Below are 20,781 nucleotides of genomic sequence, written 5' to 3' on the forward strand. Positions count from 1 at the left end.
GACCGGGGGGACGCACGGTACAGAAGCGCGCCCGTGAGCACGAGCCAGCGTGTCGTCGCAGCCTCAGTGGTCATTCAGCAAGCACAGCAAGGGTCCGAGCCAGATTTCGGCGAGCGAGAGCGAGGAATCGAGGCGGACCCTCGGTCGCCTCACGAGGGCACGTGCGCCAAAAGCTTGAAGGGCACAAGCATCGCGTGCGAGGAGCTGGGAATGTGCAGCTGGACTAGTTCGGTGCACAGGCGGTCTGTGGCAGTCCAGCGGACGCAGGAAGCTGACCGGCCGTCCAGGTCCTCGAGCGAGATAAGCGCCAACCTTGTCCCACCTCGTCCAGGTTGTGGGCGCGCTGCAGACCGCAGTGCAGGGTACAGTGCTGCGAACGCATCGCGCTTCCGAGCATTCACCGGAGCGCGGTGAATGGCGGGAGCAAGAGAAGGAGAAGCGGAGTGACATGCGCTTCCGCGGTGACGGCCCAGTCGTGCGGCCCGTTGCAGTCGATTCGGGCATGTTCAAGCATTCACAGACGCGCACTAAACGTCACATAAGAGTATCTACAGAAGGGTATGGGTATTGAAGCATCGGGCAGAGAGGCGCGAGCCGCTCAGTCAAGGCGAGTGACGAACTTCGCCTGTCCGAACCCGCTCTGCGCGCCAGGACTGAGCGGCTGGCCCTGTGAGCCGTAGCCTGCGCTCAGAGGGGGCGAAGCATAGCCAGCGTCGGCAGGAGGCGAGGCGGGACCGACGGCGCTGGGCGAGTCGACAGCGACATCGGGGTTGGTCACACCGAGCGAGCGGCCGTGCGGTGCGGTCATAAGCGTCCTGCATGGTGAGAGAGGGTCAGTGCGCCGTTGAGCTGGCGGGAAAGGCCGGGGGACATACGGCATGGTCCCGCTGCGCGCGACACCGCCCGCCCCGACACCCGCGCGGTTCTTGTTGACTTGCAGCGGCCGCGTGTCGAAGCTCGGCGTCGGCACCTCGTCGATGCCCTCGGCGCCCTGCTGCAGCTGCAGTTGCTGCTCGGGCGTGAGCGGGACGGCGCTCTCGCGCCACTGCTGCGCGATGCGCTCGCTCTCGGACGGGCCGAGCGGCGGCCGCTGCGCCGCCGGGTCGTACTGGTACCCCGACGCGGCGAACGAGCCGGCCGAGGCGCTCGCAGCCGGACCTCGACGAAATGCGCCCGCAGGAAGCGTGCGCTTCTGCTCGCCGTTCGAGCTAGTCGAGCTCGCGGGGAAGTAGCCAGACAAGCCCGCTTCCGCCGGGTTGGCCGGGCCGTACGGTGAGCGCGGCGCGGCCGGAGAGTATGGCGAGCTGTCGCTGCGCCCAGCGACAAAGATGTCGCCGTGCTTCGAGCCGAGAGCGTCGCCCTGCGGGCGGATCTGGACCGGTCGGCGCTCGCCCTTGGGCGTCAGAGGGCGCGGCTCAAAGGCTCCGCCGGTAAAGGGCGGGTTGGGCGGCGCCATAGGCGAGGCAGGCAGAGGCGAAGTCGTACCCGACGAGGGGTCGGTCGAAACGCGAGGCGGGGCGGCGTGCGCGGCGTAGATCGGCGTAGCGGTGGTGGGAGGTGCGCCGACAGGCGTGTACGAGCGAGGAATGTCGCCGCCCTCGTAGCGATGGCGCGACTCGGCAGCCGAAGGAGGGCGAACGAAGTCGATCGGGATGTTCGGCTGCGAAGCCGCCATGTTGGACCCGTCCTGCGCCGGGTACTGCGGCTGCGTCGGTGACTGGCTCTGCTGCTGGACGTGCGGCTCGGTGAACTGCTGAGCCGGCGAAGCGCCTGCTGCTAGCTGGGTCGTCGACGGCGAGGCGACCTCGGTGATGGGACTGAGCTGGTTGTTCGACGGGTCGGCAGGCGAGGCGATGGTCTCGTGCACGTCGCGACGCTCCGTGTCTTCTACCGACTGGTGCGGCGAGCGCGCGTGCTCGGCCGACGGGCGCTTTTCGCCATGGTCCTGCTCCGACGAGCCGTAGTGCTGCTCCTGCCCATACGGGCTTGCGCCATACCCAGCCTGACGCAGCTTGTTCTGCATCTCCTCGTGCTCGATTTTCTCGCGCGCCTGCGCATCCTCATACTCGCGCTGCTCGCGGTCCTCAACCTCGCGCGCGTGCGCGTCAGGTCCGGCCTCGCCGTGTGGCGCATCGCTGAGCGGACCCTCGTCCATGTAGGCGAGGCTCGAGCGGTCCGGGTTGTACCGCTCGTCCTGCATGGGCGGCGCGAGCATCGGTGTCGCGGACATGTAGCCCTCGACGGCTGGCGAGCGAAGCTGCGACTGCTGCGATTGCTGGTGCTGAGATGCGGTGGGGGCGACGACGCTGAGCGGACGGAAGTCCGGCAGAGGCTGAAGCTGCGGTCCCGAGTGCGGCATCGGCTGCTCGGGCAGGATCTGGCTCGTGCGGCGCTGGTCGCGGCCAGGCGAGCCGTAATACTGATGCTGCGGGTCGGGCGAGGCGTACGAGTCTTGCCGTCTGGGCTGTTGCTGCGATTGGTAGCTGGCATAGGAAGCGTCGGGGTAGTGCTGGCCAGACGTAGCGCGGCCATGGTCGGCGCCGAACTCGGAGGCGGATGCTGGCTGGACCGCTCGGATGCCCGACTCGTCAAACTGGTTCGTCGGGTGCGCGCTACCCTCTGAGGCGTACTGCTGATGCTCGTACTGCTGCGACTGCTGGTGCTGCTGAGGGTGCATTATGCCGTCGCTGTACTGCTGGGCGCGCGGCTGCGAAAAGCCCTCAGTGACCGGTGCCGGGTTGAAGACGACGTCCTGCAGGCATCGCTGCGCTTCGGCAAGCAGCTCCTCCGTCCGCCCGTAGCCGTCGTAGTAGGCGCGCGGCTGACCGGGCGCCGTCTCGTCCATCGGCAGCATGTCGACGATGAGCTTGCCGAGCTCGGCGATGATCACGGTCTTCTCGGCGAGCTCAAGCATCGCGCCAAGCTTGAGCGAGAGCGCCTCGCGCGTCGCGCTCCGCTTGAAGTCGCCCAGCCTCGTCTCCTCCGTCAAGACGCTGTTCTCGAGGCCGATCATCTCCTGCTGCATGTCGCGCAGCCGCTGCCGCTGCGTCGGCAGGTCCTTGTTCTCCTCCTTCATCTTGGAAACCTGTACAGGCAGGAAGGGTCAGCGCTGCCAGTATGCGAAGTAGAACCATGGGCGCGCACCTTGCGCTCTTGAGCATCGATCCTGCCTGCGAGCGAGTCGCGCGACTTTCGTAGCGAAGCCAGATTCTCTTCCTTCGTCCGGATCTCCTTGAAGCGTAGCCTGTGGTGTTCCGATCAAAGGCGTCAGCTCTCTGTCCTTTGATCAGGCGCTTGAGGGTAATGGAACGGCGGCATCACCTGTAGTTGCCATTGTGCTCCGAGAAGGCCGATTCGGCCTTGGCGAGGTAGTCGTAGAGCGTCGTAACCTTGCTGATCACGTCCTGTGAACGAAGACGCCAATCAGACGCGCGCCGCAACCAGCGAGCCAGCCTCGCGGCGCAACAAGGGAGCTGGCAGCTCGACGCACGCCAAGATCCGGCCCTTCGGCGTTGCCCCATTCTCGCAGGGCATGTGAAGCTTTCTCGCGCTCGCCGGACAGGCGCTGGGTCCTGTAAAGCGGGGTCGGGTGGGTTAGCGTCTTGCCCCCGAGCAGCAGCACCGGAGAGCGGAAGCGCACTGGTCTACGAGCCTGCGTTCGCTCGAGATGACTTCCTGCAGGGCGCGGAGGTCGCCCCGAGCGAGCGTGACCGTGTTGTTGTGCGCTGCGCGGAGGCGGGGCCGGGAGCGATGATGCAGGTCAGCGGGGACGAGCAGGACCGGGGCCAGCGGGTGTGTGCGGCGCACCGATCTTCTGCAGGAAGGTGGCCATCCTGCAGGACTCAAGAAGCAAGCAGCGGAATGGTTCGTGTATGCAGAGGGCGGAGGAGAGGAGAGCCGCTGCGCTCGCCGTGATGAAGACCGAGGAGGCGGTGCTGTCTCCCAATTCTCGCATCGCAGGCGGTAGAGAAACGGACAACAGCATTGCTACGTCGTACACAGGCAAGTGCAACTACCAAACCCAGTCCGGAGATAAGCAGGAGTGTCGCCACCGTGCCTCACGTCCAGCCCACCGGCTGCGGCGAGACATACTGCAGCGCCTGGAGGACGAGTACGCCACGCTGAACCGTCTGGTGGACGACGACGGGCCATGACGCCGTCTGCAGTGCGTCGACGAGCGCGACGAGCCGCGTAGACAGCGCAGACGCGGTGCTCGGGGTCAGAGGTGCGGGCGAGACTGCCCGTGACGCATCAGCGTCAGCGTGCCCTCATTGAAAAGCCTCAAAGGACGCACGGCGAAGGCGAAGCGCAATGATGATGGCGCCGTGCAGGAAGGTGGTGACGGCGAGGAGGTGGTAGACCTGTGGGCAGTCGAGCGGATGCATCGCCAGCAGCGTCGCTGACTCCGCCCTTTCAGAATCGGTGTCGTCTCCGCGCGCGTGTGTGCCAGTCTGATAGAAAGGTGGCAAGCGCACCGGCGTTCCTCTCCCACTCGCACTCGCCAGCGTTTCCGCCCGCCTGACCCAGCTCGAGCAGCGCCGAGTGCATACGCAGGCTCGTCACCGTCGTCAAAAGCTCGACGAGTTTTTGCGACTCGCAGTATCCGCTGTGAGCGCGGAGGCGGTCCGCGAACTGGCGGAGCTCGCCGACGAGAGACGAGAGGTCAGCCAAAGCGGCGGTCGCATCGGGGAGATTGAGCAGGTGCGTCAGGCGGAGAGTGAGCGAGCATATCTGAAGGGAGTCGGCAGGGCTGGCTTCGTCGTCGTGTGAGGGGGTGCTGCTGGAAAGCGGGGCCGTGGAGAAGGCCGTCGGCGCGAGGGACGATCTGCTTCCAGCGAGAGGCGCCCAGAAGCTGTCGTGGAGCTGTTGAGCGGGTACGCGCCAACTGGAGTGAGGAGACCTACCCTTCGAGCTCGGCCACACGCCACCACAGCGTCTTCCGCTCGTCTACGCGTTCGACCGAATCAGGCTCGACGTGCAGCTTAAGCTCGAAGCACGCCGACAGGACCGTGCGGATCCCAGAGAGTATGAGCGCGAGATCAGGCGCAGGACCGAAGCCGAGAAGGTGGTAGTGGAGGATGAGGAGCGCAGCTTGCACGCCTGGGCGGGTGGGTTGAGAAGGTTAGCGCGAGATCGACTGCGAGTACCCGTTGTCTTACCGTCGAGAGTCGGCATGCGAGTGAAGCCTGTCGGGGTCTTTGAGCGTGAAGTAGGCGCGCGAGTCTGCGCAGAGGAACGCACCATCCGAGAGGAGTGCCCTCCCTGCCTCCTCGATCCATTCCTTGCCGCAATGGTCTTTGAAGCCCTCTGCGCCCGACTCGACCCACTCGTCGGCTGTCATGCCCATCGCACCTAGCGCCAGGGAGGCGAAGTAGCTGGCGAGCCACCCGCGGCGAGGCGAAGAGACGCCGCTCATCCAGTACGAAACGCACTCGCTTTGAAAAAGGTCGCGCTTGGTCTGCGGCTGGAAAAGCTGGAGCTCCGGCTCAATTCGGCTGAAGTAGGTCGAAAGGAGGGCGTGAGCCTTGGGGCCCTCGGGGTGAGCGACGGGACTCGGCGAGGTCACGATGAGCGGGAAGAGAACGGAGGGCGACGCAGGATCGGCCGACTTGTACGCGTTATCGCACGCTTGCAGCTGTCTTGAAGAGCGTCAGATCACTCTTGGCCGATTGGCGGGAGTAAGGCTTACCTCGAAGAGAAGGTTCTCGGCATCGAACCCATTGATCTCAACCTTCTCGACCGCCGCGTCAACTCCGTAGGTGAGTGCCTTTGTCAGCAACTCGCGAGCCTTGCGCAGCTGGGGATTGGGCACGGCCGTCGGAGGCATCGACGCAGGGAAACCGGGCAGCGTCGAGGGAAGGAGGTGCAGTGGCGGGAGGGACGAGGGGAAGGGCTCGGTCGTGGCGACTTCGCTCGCCGCGTCGCTCGAGTCTGGCGCGGCTGAAGTTGCTGGGCTGATCTGCAGCGGAACGCGCGGACCGGCGAAGCGCGGTGCCGGGTCGCGCCTCTGACCGGGAGTCAGCCGCGGTGCTGGGCTACTGCCTGCCGGATGGGAGCAGGTCGCGTCAGTACAGGCAGACTCCGAGACATCCACATCCGCGGCGCACTGGGCGAATCGGTCCCGCTCGACTTGTACCGATTGATTCGCTCCTCCTTGCGCAGGTGCGACCGCTGACCAGCCTGCTGCCACGACCCAGGCTTGGAGAGCTCGCACACCAGCTTCAAGCGGTGGCACCCGTCGCACGTCGGGACGGTGCGCGAGCAGCGTACGCGGCGCTCGCGGCACTTGCGGCAGGATCGCTCAGCGATGGCACGGGGCGGCGCGGTCGGCTCGGGCGTGAGCAGGCGAGGGCGTAGCGGCGCTGGCCCGCCGCTGCGCGTGTGAGGGGCCATCAGCAGCCTCGTCGAACTCGCCCGAGAGCGAACAAAACGCGAGCGAGAAAAGCGAAGCCGGTGCGAGCGAGCGGAAGACGGAGCAGCGCGAAGGCGGGTCGAGCGGCGGCTCTCGCTCGCCGACCGTTGAGAGTCAACTCGAGCTCAAGGAGGGTCAAAGGATCAGCCTCGAAGACTCTGCTCATGCAACAGCGGGTTGCGGCCTGCAGGAGGCCTGAGCGGCAGATACGCGACCAGGTCAAAGGCACAGTGGATGAGCAAGCCTCGGTACGCCTCGGCCAGCACGACTCAAAGTACTGCTTGTCCGGGCTGTACAGCCCGCACAGCGGAAAGGTGTGTCGTGTGTCAAGGCGAGCCCCGGCGTCGCGGCGTCGTCGGTTCCGCTCTGCGGCTTCCCTCAACTTGCGCATTCTTGCTCGTTCAGCAGGCAGAGAGGGCGGAATACAGCGCGCAAAGATGGCTACACCGAGTGCGCCTTTCCTCAGGCGACGCTACCGTGTCGTCCGTCTCGCTGATCGGGCGACCACGCCTCTCGCCTCGTCGTGCAGACCACCGCCTCATCTATGCGGCCAATACCGACTCGGAGGAGATGCTGCTCGAGGTTCTCAACGGCTCGGAGCCTTTCGACGTCAATTATCAGGACGGCCTGGGCCAGACCGGTGAGTCCCTCTCGGCGGTCGAGTGGGGGCCGACTGCGTCAACGGCGGCACGATGGGCCGCCAGCTAGCTGCTGGGCGTACAAATTGGTGTGCAGAGTGCTGCTCCGAGCCGCGAAGCCTGTCACTCGGGCCGCCGTCCCAGACCGACTCCCTATCTCGCGCAAGCCGAGCTAACGTTCGCTTCTTCGCCATTGTCTCGCACAGCCTTGCACTACGCGTGAGCATCCTGTCTCCATTGGGCATTGCGAAGCGCTCCGCTGAACCCCCAGTGCGTGTCACCGCAGCGCCTCGTCGCCCTCTCCCGATGCCCTCCAGCTCCTCCTCGACCGCGACGACACGGATGTCGACCTCCAGAACCGCCTCGACCGCGCAACGCCTCTCCACCTCGCTGTCAAGCTCGAGCACGAGGCAGCTCGGCAAGGTGTCATCGAGATGCTGCTCGATGCCGGCGCGGACCCAAGGTACGTTGGCGCGGGGCCAATGCGCGAATCATTCGCGTATTACAGCACACGAGGACACTGCTGATCTTGAGGAGCGCGCACTTCCGCGCAGCCTGAAAGACATCCACGGCCTCAAGGTGCAGGACTACCTGCACCCGGACCGGTCAGACGTCGACAAGGCGATCCAGCACGCGATTCGCGTCGCCCTCTCAGAGCGAACAATGGGCGGCGTGAGCAACAACGCCGACCTCGCCAACGACGACGACGATGGCGAGCCTGGCAGTGGGAGCGATTCGGACTGAGCGTGAACAGGCTCGGCGCTGTGCGGGTAGATGGAAGAGAAGGAGACACCCCTTGAGACACCCTGTCTTGTACCACTAAGCATGCATGACATATTGCAACAGGAGCTCTGCCTGTCGTATGATGCGACGTCTTGCGAGCGAGAGAGACAGAAACAACAGAATCTACCGGAGCATAGTAGGGGGGAGTCTAATCCGAGGCGAGGGGACGCGCACCGCCAATGATGCGACCACGCACAAAGACCGTGCCCATGTTGCGGTCGTCACCCTGATAGCGAGAGAGTCAGCAGACGAAGGAGTGACGATAAAGACAAGGCGACGCACCGCGAAGAGGAATTTTTCGAATACGCGCTCGATCGGCTCGTCCGGCGTGACCAGGAGCGCCGGGTTCCCGGGCCCTTCGCTCTCCTCCTCGGTTGCAGCGCCTGCCAGTGCCTTCTCCACTTCGTCCTCGAGCGACGCAGCCTCGCTCTGCGCGGGCGCACGGTCCTCGCGCGCCTCGCCCTGCCCCGTCTGCACGAGGATCGCGTCAAACTCCTTGCCGACGACAAAGTTGCCGACGCGGTCTTCGATCGAGCACACGTGCGCGCCGCCGAGCGTCGCGAGGTAGAAGAGCGTCTCGAGCGAGAGGTGCTTAGAGGCGAAGAAGCCGGCAGGGCGGGACTGGCCGTCGGAGGAGAGGATGGGGGGCGCACTGGGTGCGGAGGAGGTGGTCCCGTTCGGTACGGAAGAGGAGCGAGACTCGCGCTCGTGGAAGCAGATGGTCTTGGAGGCGGTGGAGGCGGCGCGGCTTTGAGTAAGCAGCTCGAAAAGTCAGACTTTGCGTCGGGAAGCCGAGCTGCGAGAAGGACGCACATAGAAGAGAGCACACCCAGCGACAGCCCGCCGCTCACGTCCGTCCCCAAGCCGACCTTGATGCCCTTGTCGAGCATCGCTGCGACGCGCGCCGTTCCGCTGCGAAGGTTGAAGTTGCTGTCGGCACAGTGCGAGATGCCCGACTCGTGCTGCTTGATCAGGCTCAACTCGTCGTCCGACATGTGCACGCAGTGCGCGAGGACGGTGTTGCGTCGGAGAAGGCGGAAGTGATCGTAGACGGCCGTGTACGAAGCGATGCCGGGATAGAGCGCTGCGAATAATGTGTGTGAGTCGCGCTCGCTATTCTGTGAGCCAAATCTAACGCACACAGGGCGAATTCAATCTCTGCCGGGTTCTCTGACAAGTGCGTCTGGAGCGGGAGATGCTCGTCGCGGTCCATCATCTCGCTCAGGCCCTGCATGACCTCATCCGTGCAGGAGATGGCGAACCGAGGCGTGAGGATGGGTTGTACGAGAGCAGTCGGAGCGGACGAGCGCTTGACGGGCGAGACGGCGGAAGAAGCAAGCGAGGGCGAGTCGCAGTGCGAGCGGACGAACGAGACGTAGTCTTCCGTGTCGGCCAGACTCTGCTGTGCGGACGACTCCTGGTAGTATGGCGCGCTGTTACGGTCCATGTTGCACTTGCCAACGAAGGCGCGCTGGCCTTGGCGGTGGCAGATGGCGGCGAGGATCTTGGTTGTCGGGTGGATCGTGCCGTACCAGCAGCACGTGGTGGTTCCAATGCTGATGGCTCGCCGGACGACCTCGTCGTACGTTCGTCGAGCGTAGGCCGGGTCGGCGAACTGAGATGCAGGGGTCAGCCAGTTGGCTGGAGACCTGCAGATTCCGTCGCAGTCTAGCGCTTACCTTGGCTTCTGCCGGGAAAGTGACCTTGTCGAGCCAGTCGAGGAGCTCGAATTGCTGACCAAAGGCGAGATTAAGGTGCTGGGGAGCATGCGTGTGGGTATCGATGAGGCTGTTCAGGCCGGGTCAGCCGAAACAGCAATGTCGAAGGTAGCAGAGCAGCGCACCCGGGCATCAAGAACTCCCCCTTCTGCAGCTTGACGAGCTGTGCGGCTTGGTCGACCCAGCCGAGCGATTGCAGCCGCTCGTCTAGCTTGTCTGGCGCGACGCTGCGCTCGACGAAGGTAATGACGCCCGCCTCGTCCACGCCAATCAAGGTGTTGGACAGGTACTCAGTCTCGGTGAGCGAGACGGCGTGGATAGCTGTGCCGTAGAAGACGCGGCGCTGCAGCGGGTTGGTCGGGCCATGTGGGGCGGGAATGACCTGGTGCGAGCGAGACGAGGTCAGCGCACCTCGCGCGGGCAGAGCGGGCAGCTCGGCGAGCTCACTGTCGGCATGCTGTGCATGGAAGTCAGTGCAGAGCAGGACGAGAAGCAAGCCGGATCCGCTCCACCGGGGACTCGGAGGTGGAAGCAACGGACGGAGGTCGACGGGGTTACACGATCGCGGTCGAGGGGATAGCGGGTGAGGTAGAGCCGTCTCACGAGTCTATCGCAGGGCACTGCACGCTGTATCGAAGCGTCTGCGCGGTGCCGAAGAGCGCGAGGACCTCCGCCATCTTCATCAGTTGGCGCCGCTCCTCGTCGACCTCAATCCTTCGCCTTGACATCATCCTCACGAGTTCTCAGCGCTGGTCTGCGGTCCTAGACAGCGCGTTGGCTTGCTGCAGTGCGAGCTGCGCCTCTACAGCCATCTCGACCCGCTCGATGCTCCCCCTCGGCTCACGTATCTGCCTTCACTCTCGAGCTTTCTTGACCTAGCAGGGGCCGTGTCTTCTGCTGCGTCCCGACCCAGGTGTCGCTCTGCCCAGCGAACATCTGCCGGCAACCGGCCTTGGATCGGGTCCCCGCGACTGTCGGCGGAGGCTGCCATGCCTCAAAGCGTCCGCTTGGCTTGCGCACACGCCCTTTCTACTCTGTCACCTGCTCGAGCGCCATGCGACGCCTGTCGGGCAGCCCGTTACTGCCGCAGCTGCAAGGTCACTGGCGCGAGGCGACGCAGAGACGGCGTCCAGCTGTCGTCGCCGCACTGGTCCTGGGCGTCTTCTTGCTCGCCAAGGTCGTCTTCTCAGCAGCAACGAACGACCAGAGCGTGTCAACGCTCCGCTTGCGATCGCTGTGGTCTGGCCGACGTGTGGTAGCTCGAGCAACAATGGGCGACGACTTGACTTTCGCCGACTACCTCGACTCGCACTTCCCTCTGGGCGAGCGACAGTCCCCACACCTCTGGATCACGCTCGCCGACTCCCTCTTTGCCGACACGGGCGCCGCAAACCTGCACACTTTTGTCGAGCAGCTCAACTCGGAGCGCCGGACCCGCTACTTCGGCTGGAAAGCCGACACGAAGCTCGTCGTACTCTGCCTCGACGAGAACTGCGTTCAGAAGTGCGCCGAACGTGGAATGTATGCGTACGGTGGATACGAGCGTACGCGACCCGAGCAGATTTTGTGCGTCTGGGCAACCTCTACCATTCCGACTCCTCTCGAAGCACTCGCTTCCAGTCCCCATCGGCTAGAGATCTTGACGCTCTCCTGGAACGCCCACTAGTGCCTTCTGTGACAACCGCTGACCACTCGCCACGATACAGGCGCGCCACCTGGCCGAAGATTGCAGCTTTCATGGAGATTCTCCCGTCCCGTTCCCTCTTCTTCGTCGACGCCGACGTATCGTTCGCCCTCGACCCTTACCCGCACCTCGAGCCGCTCATGAAGCGCTTCGACATCCTGGCTCAGGAGAACGATGCTTTCGAACACTTCAACACGGGCTGGATGTGGCTGCGCAAGGGGCGCAAGGTGGCAGAGGCGTGGCGCGAGGTGTACGAGATGGACATGCGATCAACGAGCCGTGATCAATACAACTTCAATAACGTGGGTTTTCTGACGGGTGTCGTGCGCGCAAATCCTCCCTCCTTCACACCTGCGACTTCGGCCTCACGCAGCACACTTGTTCACATACTGAACTCACTTGTGTTGCGACTCGCAGGTGCTCGATAGCGGCCCTCGGCGACTGCACGACGAGGGAGACAAGGGTCGCCGTCCGCTCAAGTCCGACTTTGTCGCCAAGAACGGCCTGCGCGTTCATGTCCTCGGCACAAGGCTGTTCCGCGTCTATCACCAGCGAGTCAACGACTACGTTGCTCGGCACGACAGCATGCAGCTGCACATGACTTGCGCCGACGATGCGAGCGTAAAGCTCTTTGTCCCGAAGGTCGAGGTGCGTCCTTACCTCCTTTTCCCTGCACAACACGTGTCTGACCGTACCTTCATTTTTTGCAGGGCTTCTGGAGCGATGTCGACGCTTACTACAGTAGGCCGCTATCCCTCATCTCGGTCGACGTTCTCTCCGGAAAGCAAGCCGACCTCGCGCAGCTGTTTCGCATCCTCCTCGCCGCCGCGCACTACAGCTCGCGCGCTCTCATCCTGCCTGAAACTGCGACCGTGATCGACCTCCTTGACTCGTCGCCGACCGCGATCCGCGCAGCGCATTCGACGTTTCCGCTGTCGCAGCTGGCGATGCCCGACTCGCCGCTGGGCGTGCGCGTCCTCGAGCCGGCGTACGTCGAGCACGCCACGGCGCACCTGCTGGGGAGGAGTGTCCTTGACTCGGCGAGGCGGAGGGAGGACGGATGGTGGGACGGGCTTGGGGCGGGCGAGCAAGTGCGACGAATGGGCAAGGTCGTCGAACTCGCCAAGGTTGTCGACCTCGGTGCGTCTCGGTGCTTTCACTGGCAGCAAAGTCACGGAATTCTGCTGACCAGGCACTTCTACAGACATGAGGCAGTACAAGAGCTTCAGCGCCTTGATTTCGGGCCTCGTCTCGGATCCAGTCTTCCACTCTGCTCCGCACGTTCGCCTGATGAACACCGACTGGCCGGACGCGCAGCACTGGCGCCACTACGACCTGCCCGAGCCGGTGCGCCAGGTCAAGCCGTGCCACAAGATGGAGGAGTTGCAGACGTGCGACAACGTCTGCCGGTTCGAGGGCGACGACGAGCGCGTGATTCGCGTCGACGGCGGCTGGCCCGACGTGCGCGACATCATGGCGGGATAGACATGGTATACTGTAGAGCCTGTACAGCACTGCATACCCTTTCTGCGAGTGCACCTTGCGCTCCCGGAGGCAAGTCCGCTGCCCTCAGCGTTCAGCGGTCTCGGGGCCTTCTCCTGTGCCCGCGGTAGGCACATCTGCAGTGACTGCAACAAGTGCGTCACTTCGGAGCGGTGAGACTGCGCCGAAGGACTCGCGCCTCTCACACGCGCTTCGCGCACGCTTCCGCGTGCCGCGTGTCCTGCGCCTCGCCGCTTCTTCGCGCTGATCACTCCAGCGTTGCGGCACACACCGCTGAACGGGTTGGTCTGCTTTGTGCTGAGGCTTCGGAGCGTTCATCGCAATGGTCCGGCCGGACTTCCGCTCCGGCCTCCGCCCTCCGCAAGCCGGCTCGCGTGGCCCACTTCGCGCGTCGATCGCGTGAGTCTCCTTCGCGAGGACGCGACGAAAGGCTTGGACGCGCGCCGGTCTCTTCTCTTTCTCCTTGCAACGCTTTCAGAACATGCTGCTTGCAGACCGGCTGGCTCAGCGGAGCCGGCGGCTGCGGACGAGCTGGGCGGTCGCAGGCGCTCTTTTCCTCCTTCTGGTCGTCGAACGCGTCTCTTCTAGCGCTGGCTACACTCGAAGCGCCTACACGACATCTGGCCTCGCGCTCCGCTTGTCTCGACAGTCTGTCCCCAAGGCTTCCTTCGGGGACGACCTGACCTTTACGGAATACCTCGACGCACACTTCCCTCAGACGGCGCGATATCCGCCACACCTCTGGCTCACCCTGTCCGACAAGGCATTCGCTGGCACCGCCATCGCGAATCTGGACGCTTTCGTTGACCAGCTCAACTCGGAGCGACGCGTCAGGTATGGCCGGGACACCCGGGAGACGCGCCTCGTCGTCCTGTGCATCTTCAAGGACTGTGTCGAAGAAGCCGAGCGGCGAGGACTGTACGCGTACGGAGGCTATCAGCGGACAAGGCCCGAGATCATCTTGTGTGTCACTCAAAGCTGCCTGGTCGTCGGTACTTGGCGCTCACTCCGTTCCTCGATGACCTGCTCATCTCAACACTGTTCCTGCAGTCACGCGACCTGGCCCAAGCTTGCGTCGTTCATCGAAATCCTTCCCCAGCGCGACCTCTTCTTTCTAGACGCCGATGTCGCCTTCGCGCTCGACCCTTACCCCCACATGGAACGCTACATGAACGAGGGCTTCGACATCATCGCGCAGGAGAACAACGGGTTCGAGCACTTCAATACGGGCTGGATGTGGATGCGCAAGGGCCAGGTCATTGCCGACGCATGGCAGGAAGTCCTCGAGCGCGACATGGTGACGCCGAGTCGAGACCAGAACAACTTCAACGAGGTGGGTCACGTGTTTCATGGCATCTCTCCGGCACCCGCTCACGGCTGCCGGATTCTGCAGGTGCTCGATACGGGTCCCCGTCGGCTGCACAAAGAGGGCCGCCCAGAGCGCCGCCCGCTCTTGTCGGACTTCGTTTCGAAGCAGGGACTCAAGGTGCACGTCCTCGACCCGCGTTTGTTCCGCGCGTACCACCATTGGAACGAGCTCTTCGTCAAGCCGCACGAGAGCCTCATGCTCCACTCGACCTGCGCCGATGACATTCCCGTCAAGCTCTTCCTCCCAAAGGTCCAGGTGCGCGGCGTTCGCACGCTCGTCTGACCTGCTGCTCACTTTGGCAACTCCGCAGGGCTTTTGGATGGACCTGGACGACTACTACAGCCAGCCAGCGCCAATCCTTTCGGTCGACATCATGTCGGGCACGCAGGAAGACCTGACGCAGCTCTTCAAGGTCGTGCTCGCGGGCGCGTACTACGCTGGACGCGCCGTCATGCTCCCCGGGCAGTCGACCGTGATGGACCTGGCCAACACGACGCTCACGCCGACGCCGATCCGGCTCGCGCAGCAGACGTTCCCGCTGTCGCAGCTCGCCATGCCTGACTCGCCGCTGGGCGTGCGCGTCGTCGAGCCCGAGTACGTCGACCACGCCGTTCGGCACCTCATGGGTCGGAGCACGCTCGACTCGGCAAAGAGGAGGGACGATGGGTGGTGGGAGTCGCTTGGCAAGGCTGAGCAGGTGCGGCGCCTCGACACGGTTGCCAACATCACCAAAATTGTCGACATTGGTTCGTCTCTGGCTTTTGGTTGCCGCGGTTACTGTACTAACAGTAAGCCGTCCACGCAGACATGCGGCACCAGACGAGCTTTGGCGGGTTCGTCGCGCGCCTGACGCAGGAGCACAACTTCCACGACGCGGCGCACGTGCGGCTCGTCAACACGGACTGGCCGTTCCTGCAGCACTGGCGCGGGTGGACCGACCTGCCCGAGCCCGTGCGGCAGATCGAGACGTGCCGCCACATCGAGGAGATGCAGACCTGCGTGCACGTGTGCCGGTTTGACGACGACGTCAAGGTCATCAAGAGCGAGGGGGCGTGGCCGAGCGTGGAGAGCGTCATTGGGGACGAGGGCATCTAGAGGACAGAACGGGCATTCTTCCTGTACCAATACCGCACCCTGCATCTGCATCCACATTCGTCCGCTTCGCCTTTTTTCTCATCGGGCCTGCTCAAACGGGACGAAAGGCGAGTGCACAACAGCCCGAGGGATAGTACTGAGACAAGCGCTACGCGGACAGGCAGCACACCACGACGGAAGGAACGAGGAAAGAGACGATGCAATGGAGACTACGGCGATGCGACGCCTACTTGGGGATGTGCTCCTTCGCCTGGCTCTTGACGCGCTTCCTGCAGTGCGCGGCGACCTCGTCAGTGGCTGAGCGAGCTGCGGTGTGGAGAGCGCGACGCACTCGTATGCCTGCTTGTCCTTCTTGAACGTCGTGTACGCCTCGAGCTGCGCCGGGTCCTCCGCGTTCGGTGCGTCGAGCAGCTCCTGCACGCCGATGAGGATCTGCGCAAACGGCGCGTCGATCAGGTCACGAGAGCTATTTGCACGGGCCTGGCAAGGGGACGCACCTGCTTGACCGTGATTGCCGGCTTCCATGCCTTCTCCTCGTTCAGGATTGAGAGGCAGACGGTGCCAGAAGGGTAGACGTTCGGGTGGTAGAAGCTGGAGACGCGAGAACAGCGTGAGCAGGCTGCGGAGAGCGGCGGGGCAGGAGTCGACTCACTTGGCGGGGAACTTGCCTGACAGAACGTCGGTGAAGGGGTGTTAGCCTGCGGGTTCCGTTCGTCTCCGAAGAAAGAGAGGCGTACATTTAGGCGGCTTGGAAGGGTAGTCTGCGCGGCGCACAAGTCAGCCCCGCGCACAGAGATAGCACGGGATCCACGAGACGCACCATCGGGGAAGAGAAGCGAAAGAGGGAAAACCCCGCCCTCCCAAGGCGTCTGTACGGATGAAAGACAGGTCAGTCCGAGCGAAAGAACGCGGTCTAGAAGACGGAGTCAACGCACGCCCTCCTTGCCGGGAATGCCCGCCTCCCACGTCTTGAGATCCATCGAGCCGTCGGCATTCTTCTTGGGCTTGGCCCAGAAGCCGTACGGGTGGTCCTGCGCGCGCAAACACGGCCGCGGTGAGCGACATCTCATCGTCAGACACCACAAGAGAGCGCAATTGCGCACCTTGCGCCACTGCTTGCGCTCCTCTGCAAGCCTGCGTTCGCAGATGCCAGACATTGTGCGCGGGAGAGACGGAAGTCGAGGCGGACGGAGGTGAGGGCGGCGGAGCTGTCGTGCGGCGTGGCAACAGGGTCAGCGAGGTCCGCTGAGCAGCGCAGGGTTGTCGAAGTAGCTCGTTCAGCTCTGTCAGCGCTGGCTCGAGTCTGCCCGAGCGCGTCTTTGCCTTGATCGCTCGAGCGGGAGAACGACGGCGAGCACCCGCTCACGTCGAGCTCGGGAAGTCGGGCGAGCGCGTGCAGCAGAAGCTGCAGGCTACTGAGTGCGTACCAAGACCTGGGCAGCTCACCGGGAAGAGGCGGGAGCGAAGCAGCGAGCGTCGACTGCGAGACCCTCGTCCCCGCGCTTCTCTCGCTCGTAACTCTCGCCTGCTCTCGCTGAGAGCCGCACAGACAGCGCGAGTCGAGCATGGCAGAGTCGCTCAACGTCAACGCTTACGCGTACGCCGACCAGCCCGACGAAGTCGGCTACTCGGCCGCCTCTCCCTTCTACGCCAACAACGACGACTCCGGCCCAGTCTCGCCCCGCGTCCAGGCCGCACCAGACGACGACGACGACGGGCTATTGCGCTCCCCCGAGCCGCAGCCGGCACCGCCCGAAGCAGCGAGCCGCCCCCACTCCGCCTACGCTTCCCCCGCTCCTCCCGCTTCCCTCCCGCCTCGACCCGCACAGCCGCAAGGACAGCCGCTTCCCGCCCGCCCTCCACCGCAACAGCAACACCCGACCCTCCCGAACGGACTGCAGTACAACCCGGCACTGCACCCACCCAAACGAGACCTCCCGGTCCCCGACCGCATCCCGGGAGAACCGGTCCTCGACGGCGAGAAGCACTGGAATCTGCGGAAACACCTGGCAGACCTGTGCGGAACAGGAGGGACGGCGAGGTGCGCTGCCTGTCCTCTGTATGAACTCGTCTGAACCGCTCGCAAGGTGAAGATGCGTCTTCGTCCAGTCTGGAGCTCACGTCTTGGAGCGCTTGCAGGTTTCCGGGCAGTCAGCCGGTCAGTTTCGATCTGCAGAGCCTGCAGCTGCTCGAGCAGGAAGAGTGAGTTCCTACCGTCCGGCTTGTCTTGTTGAGAAGGCTGTCGCTTGCCAGCGCTCAGTTGCGCATGCTTGCATCAGACTGCTCATACCCTCGATTGTGCAGCTTCTGGGTGTGTGAGAAGTCGGACGGCGTGCGCGTGCTGGTCCTGATCGTGGCGACCGGATTTGGGCAGGAGGTGTACCTCGTGCGTACGGTCTCATGTCGCCTTTCTCGGCTACTTGCTCACTCAATATATCTCGCAGATTGATCGCAAGGACGCGATCCACCAGTGCTACTGGCTTACGTTCCCGCATCAGGATGGGCCGGAGTACAACCATTCGAACACGGTCCTCGACGGCGAGTTTGTCATTGATGTCGATCCGGAGACCGGAGCGGTGCGTCGCAACGTCTCTGCGCTATTTCACCCGAAGCTTACGCATCCATTCTGCTCCTGCCACAGCACATCCCGCGATTGCTCGTCTTTGACCTGCTCGTACTCGACTCGGAGAACGTGATGGCACGGCCGTTGGAGAAGCGCTACGGGGTGCGCCGCCTGCTCAACTCGCTCAGCATGGCGTGCTGATTGTGATTGACCTGCAGCGACTCGCCAAATACGTCGTCGAGCCGTATCAGAAGTACCAGAAAACGCTCCCGCCCGACGTGCTTGCCAATCAGCCCTTCGAGTGCGTCTCTCGGGTGTACATATGACCTATCGGCACCGCTGACATCAGTCGCGCAGGGTCATCATCAAGAAGCAGGAGCTGTCGTACGGAATCGAGGCCGTCTTCCGCGACCACGTCCCGAAACTGCTGCACGGCAACGACGGCCTGATCTTCACGAGCGCGGAAGCGCCATACACACCCGGGACGGACCCCAAGATGTGCGTCGCAGCTTGACTTCCGGAGTGTGGCTCGCTGCTGACCGGTATGCCGCCGCGCGCAGCCTGAAGTGGAAGCCGCCGTCGGAGAACAGCATCGACTTTGTCCTGCAGCTCAAGTTCCCACCGTCGGCTGCGAACGAGCGCGAGCCCGACTTCTACGCCAAGCCCGTCTTCCTCCTGCTGATGAACCACGGGCACGAGGGGAGCCACTATTACGACACGATGGAGGTGTCTGACGAGACGTGGGAGCAGTGCGTCCCCTTCCTGTCCTGTGTGCGACAAGGTGCTAACTTTGGCGTGACGCTGCGCAGGTGGAAGCACTCGGGCGAGCAGTACGACGACCGCGTCGTCGAGGTCGTGTGGGACCGCGCGCGCGACACGTGGAAGTTTGTCCGGTTCCGCGACGACAAGTTTGAGGGCAACTTCAAGACGGTCGTCGCGAGCATCATCCGCAGCATCGAGCACGGCGTCGAGGCGGAGCAGGTGCGTTCGCGCGAGTCCTCCTCGTCTCTTGAAGGGGGCTGACGTTCTCTCGCTTCCTCCCTTCTCCTCTCGCTCGGCAGCTCGTCGCGCACGCCGGCCGCATCCGTCGCGCGTGGAAAGCGCGCGCCGCCGCCCGCGCCGCCCCTCCTCCCCCACCTCGAGATGGGCGAGGAGCTCCCGCGCCGCAGCAGTACCAGGCGAACGGGCACAACGGGTACGCGCAGCCGCCTCCGCAGCAGCAGCAGGGGAGACCGCCTGTGCCAATGGGAGGGTATGGCGGCGGCGGAGGAGGGCTGCGGCGGTGATCGGTCTTCCTTGTTGTTTGTACGCGCCTGTGTTGTCAATCTATGCGCCTGCGTCTGTATCGCGACGAGAGAGCACTGTGCGGGGATCCCTGTGGTCTTGACTCGATTTCTTTTCCTCTTGCTCCCCCCTCCTCCTCCTCCTCCTCCTCCTCCTCCTCCTCTGCCCTTCCCTTTCGGTCTCTCGCAGCCTGCTGAACACTGCAGAGGCGATGCCGAATGGAGAACGGAGGGCACAGACGAGTTCCAGGCTAGGGGAAGAGAGGTACAAGGCGGGAGAGGGAGAAGGAGGAGAAGTAGAAAAGGCGAGGGAGGAAGGAAAAGAAAGCGGCACGCGTCTCCTTCAGAGCTTCAGACCGTTTACTGGGTGAAGGAGAGGGAGAGGATCAGGTCAGTGTGGAAAGAAAGGGGAAAAAGGAGGGAAAGAGGGAAAAAAAAAAAAAAGGACAAACGCGATCTTCGGCCCATTCATTCTCCTTACGAATCTGCGCCTCCTCCTCAGGCGTGAAGTCGTTCGTGATGTTGAACCTGGAGCCGAAAAATCACGCCATTTGACCAAGAGACGAGCGAAAAGCGGTCGAGGTCAGCAGCCGTCGCAAAGTGAGACTGTGATCTCGCGACGCACAGCTTGCGAATCTCCTCGGGCTGCTTGCCCTTGATCATGTTGGCGACGGTCTTGCACCCGACGTCGCTACGGGACGTGCACACGAGTCAGCGGGGAGCGACGAACGAACGAGGGAGACACGGACAGGAGCGGCTTGATGTCGAGGTAGTTGGCGGCGAGGATGATCTCAAACAGCATCTCCTGGTCCACCTGGATGACTGTTTGGCCCAATTCGTCGAAAGGCGAAAGAATGGGCGCGAAGAAAGGCGCAAAGAGGGAAATAACCAGGTCAGCGCGACTGCACCCTCACGCCCGGGCGAGACGGCACGCACACTTGGCGTCCCAGTCGCTGATCTCGGTCGTCTTGCGGCGGTTGTCGTCGAGGTCCTCGGCAATGGGCTCGGGGTCCTTCTTGTGGTGCTCGCACCACTCGAGGACCTGTTCGCGCCGGCGACAAGGCACTGAAGTCAGCGCCCGCGCACCCGCCTCAACTCAACGCAGCTGGGCACCACGGAAGCACGCAACGCACCTTCTTGAGGACGTTGGCCGAGACGTTGGGAAGCGGGATGGGCTGGTCCGACTCGCCGACGTCTGTAACACAACACCGCGCGGCGCGCCCTGCGTCAACGAATGCTCTCGAGGAGATGGGCGCATGTGGCGCGATGCTAGAGCAGCACACCCTCGAGCATGTTGCGAATGAGGACCGAGCGGTTGGCGACGTCGCGCTCGACCTCAAAGTTCTCGGCGTCCGAGGTGGTGAGGGTGACCTTGGCACCGCCGGTAGCCGCGCCGGAACCCGAAGCAGAGGCCATGGTGACTGGTCGGTAGAGCGAAGTCGGGCGGGGAGTGCGAGGCGAGGCGAGGGGATGCGAGTCGACGCTGTGCGGCGGGGCAAGCGCGGGTCAGCTGGGGCGTGCACGCGCCGAGAGCACACCTGCAGAGGCGCACGAGTAAACCGAGCGAAACGCAAGAGGTGGAACAGACACGAGTCGACGGACGCTTTGCCGATGTGGGTCACTTGCAACCGCGAATACATTTGCTCGTTGTATTTCCCTCGCCTGTATTCCCCCGCCTGCGCTTCCTCTCCGATTGTCAACTTGGCGACTCTGTGACTTTGGCACTCTTCCGC

General features: G+C 63.8%; 8 protein-coding genes across 8 annotated transcripts; 4 read left to right on the plus strand and 4 right to left on the minus strand.

Moving 5' to 3' along the window:
* Positions 1-598: 598 nt before the first annotated feature.
* On the minus strand, positions 599-6,393 carry JCM10292_006589 (uncharacterized protein; the record flags this gene model as incomplete). The annotated part of the gene is made up of 15 exons (XM_076650214.1): positions 599-815; positions 876-3,085; positions 3,145-3,244; positions 3,322-3,404; positions 3,491-3,572; positions 3,641-3,725; positions 3,808-3,833; positions 4,063-4,237; positions 4,295-4,399; positions 4,476-4,852; positions 4,905-5,100; positions 5,160-5,186; positions 5,242-5,635; positions 5,690-6,042; positions 6,108-6,393. The coding sequence occupies 15 exons, from the start codon at positions 6,391-6,393 to the stop codon at positions 599-601; spliced, it is 4,716 nt and encodes a 1,571-aa protein (XP_076504174.1).
* Positions 6,394-6,849: 456 nt separating this feature from the next.
* On the plus strand, positions 6,850-7,794 carry ANK1 (ankyrin repeat-containing protein ANK1; the record flags this gene model as incomplete). The annotated part of the gene is made up of 5 exons (XM_076650215.1): positions 6,850-6,862; positions 6,942-7,052; positions 7,257-7,269; positions 7,337-7,513; positions 7,605-7,794. 5 exons carry the CDS (start codon positions 6,850-6,852, stop codon positions 7,792-7,794), a joined length of 504 nt encoding a protein of 167 aa, XP_076504175.1.
* A 187-nt stretch (positions 7,795-7,981) lies between these two features.
* On the minus strand, positions 7,982-10,007 carry GUD1 (guanine deaminase; the record flags this gene model as incomplete). The annotated part of the gene is made up of 7 exons (XM_076650216.1): positions 7,982-8,059; positions 8,116-8,581; positions 8,647-8,917; positions 8,974-9,448; positions 9,513-9,621; positions 9,677-9,933; positions 9,999-10,007. The coding sequence occupies 7 exons, from the start codon at positions 10,005-10,007 to the stop codon at positions 7,982-7,984; spliced, it is 1,665 nt and encodes a 554-aa protein (XP_076504176.1).
* Positions 10,008-10,821: 814 nt separating this feature from the next.
* JCM10292_006592 (uncharacterized protein) lies at positions 10,822-12,720 on the plus strand (the record flags this gene model as incomplete). The annotated part of the gene is made up of 5 exons (XM_076650217.1): positions 10,822-11,117; positions 11,258-11,537; positions 11,653-11,883; positions 11,946-12,375; positions 12,440-12,720. 5 exons carry the CDS (start codon positions 10,822-10,824, stop codon positions 12,718-12,720), a joined length of 1,518 nt encoding a protein of 505 aa, XP_076504177.1.
* A 499-nt stretch (positions 12,721-13,219) lies between these two features.
* JCM10292_006593 (uncharacterized protein) lies at positions 13,220-15,202 on the plus strand (the record flags this gene model as incomplete). The annotated part of the gene is made up of 5 exons (XM_076650218.1): positions 13,220-13,701; positions 13,789-14,071; positions 14,132-14,362; positions 14,418-14,853; positions 14,913-15,202. The coding sequence occupies 5 exons, from the start codon at positions 13,220-13,222 to the stop codon at positions 15,200-15,202; spliced, it is 1,722 nt and encodes a 573-aa protein (XP_076504178.1).
* A 226-nt stretch (positions 15,203-15,428) lies between these two features.
* On the minus strand, positions 15,429-16,359 carry UBC9 (E2 SUMO-conjugating protein UBC9; the record flags this gene model as incomplete). Its single annotated transcript, XM_076650219.1, has 8 exons — positions 15,429-15,471; positions 15,534-15,634; positions 15,700-15,793; positions 15,855-15,870; positions 15,940-15,963; positions 16,023-16,071; positions 16,138-16,233; positions 16,306-16,359. The coding sequence occupies 8 exons, from the start codon at positions 16,357-16,359 to the stop codon at positions 15,429-15,431; spliced, it is 477 nt and encodes a 158-aa protein (XP_076504179.1).
* Positions 16,360-16,767: 408 nt separating this feature from the next.
* Positions 16,768-19,051, plus strand: CEG1 (mRNA guanylyltransferase; the record flags this gene model as incomplete). Its single annotated transcript, XM_076650220.1, has 10 exons — positions 16,768-17,243; positions 17,342-17,404; positions 17,507-17,588; positions 17,647-17,778; positions 17,844-17,927; positions 17,984-18,066; positions 18,123-18,263; positions 18,326-18,514; positions 18,575-18,746; positions 18,827-19,051. The coding sequence occupies 10 exons, from the start codon at positions 16,768-16,770 to the stop codon at positions 19,049-19,051; spliced, it is 1,647 nt and encodes a 548-aa protein (XP_076504180.1).
* Positions 19,052-19,391: 340 nt separating this feature from the next.
* Positions 19,392-20,464, minus strand: SKP1 (SCF ubiquitin ligase subunit SKP1; the record flags this gene model as incomplete). The annotated part of the gene is made up of 7 exons (XM_076650221.1): positions 19,392-19,411; positions 19,497-19,576; positions 19,674-19,739; positions 19,798-19,870; positions 19,985-20,090; positions 20,182-20,243; positions 20,332-20,464. 7 exons carry the CDS (start codon positions 20,462-20,464, stop codon positions 19,392-19,394), a joined length of 540 nt encoding a protein of 179 aa, XP_076504181.1.
* Between the last annotated feature and the right edge of the window lie 317 nt (positions 20,465-20,781).

This window comes from Rhodotorula paludigena (genome assembly GCF_050403205.1).
Source record: "Rhodotorula paludigena JCM10292 DNA, Rt_paludigena_JCM10292v1_ctg33, whole genome shotgun sequence".
NCBI classification, from domain to species: domain Eukaryota; kingdom Fungi; phylum Basidiomycota; class Microbotryomycetes; order Sporidiobolales; family Sporidiobolaceae; genus Rhodotorula; species Rhodotorula paludigena.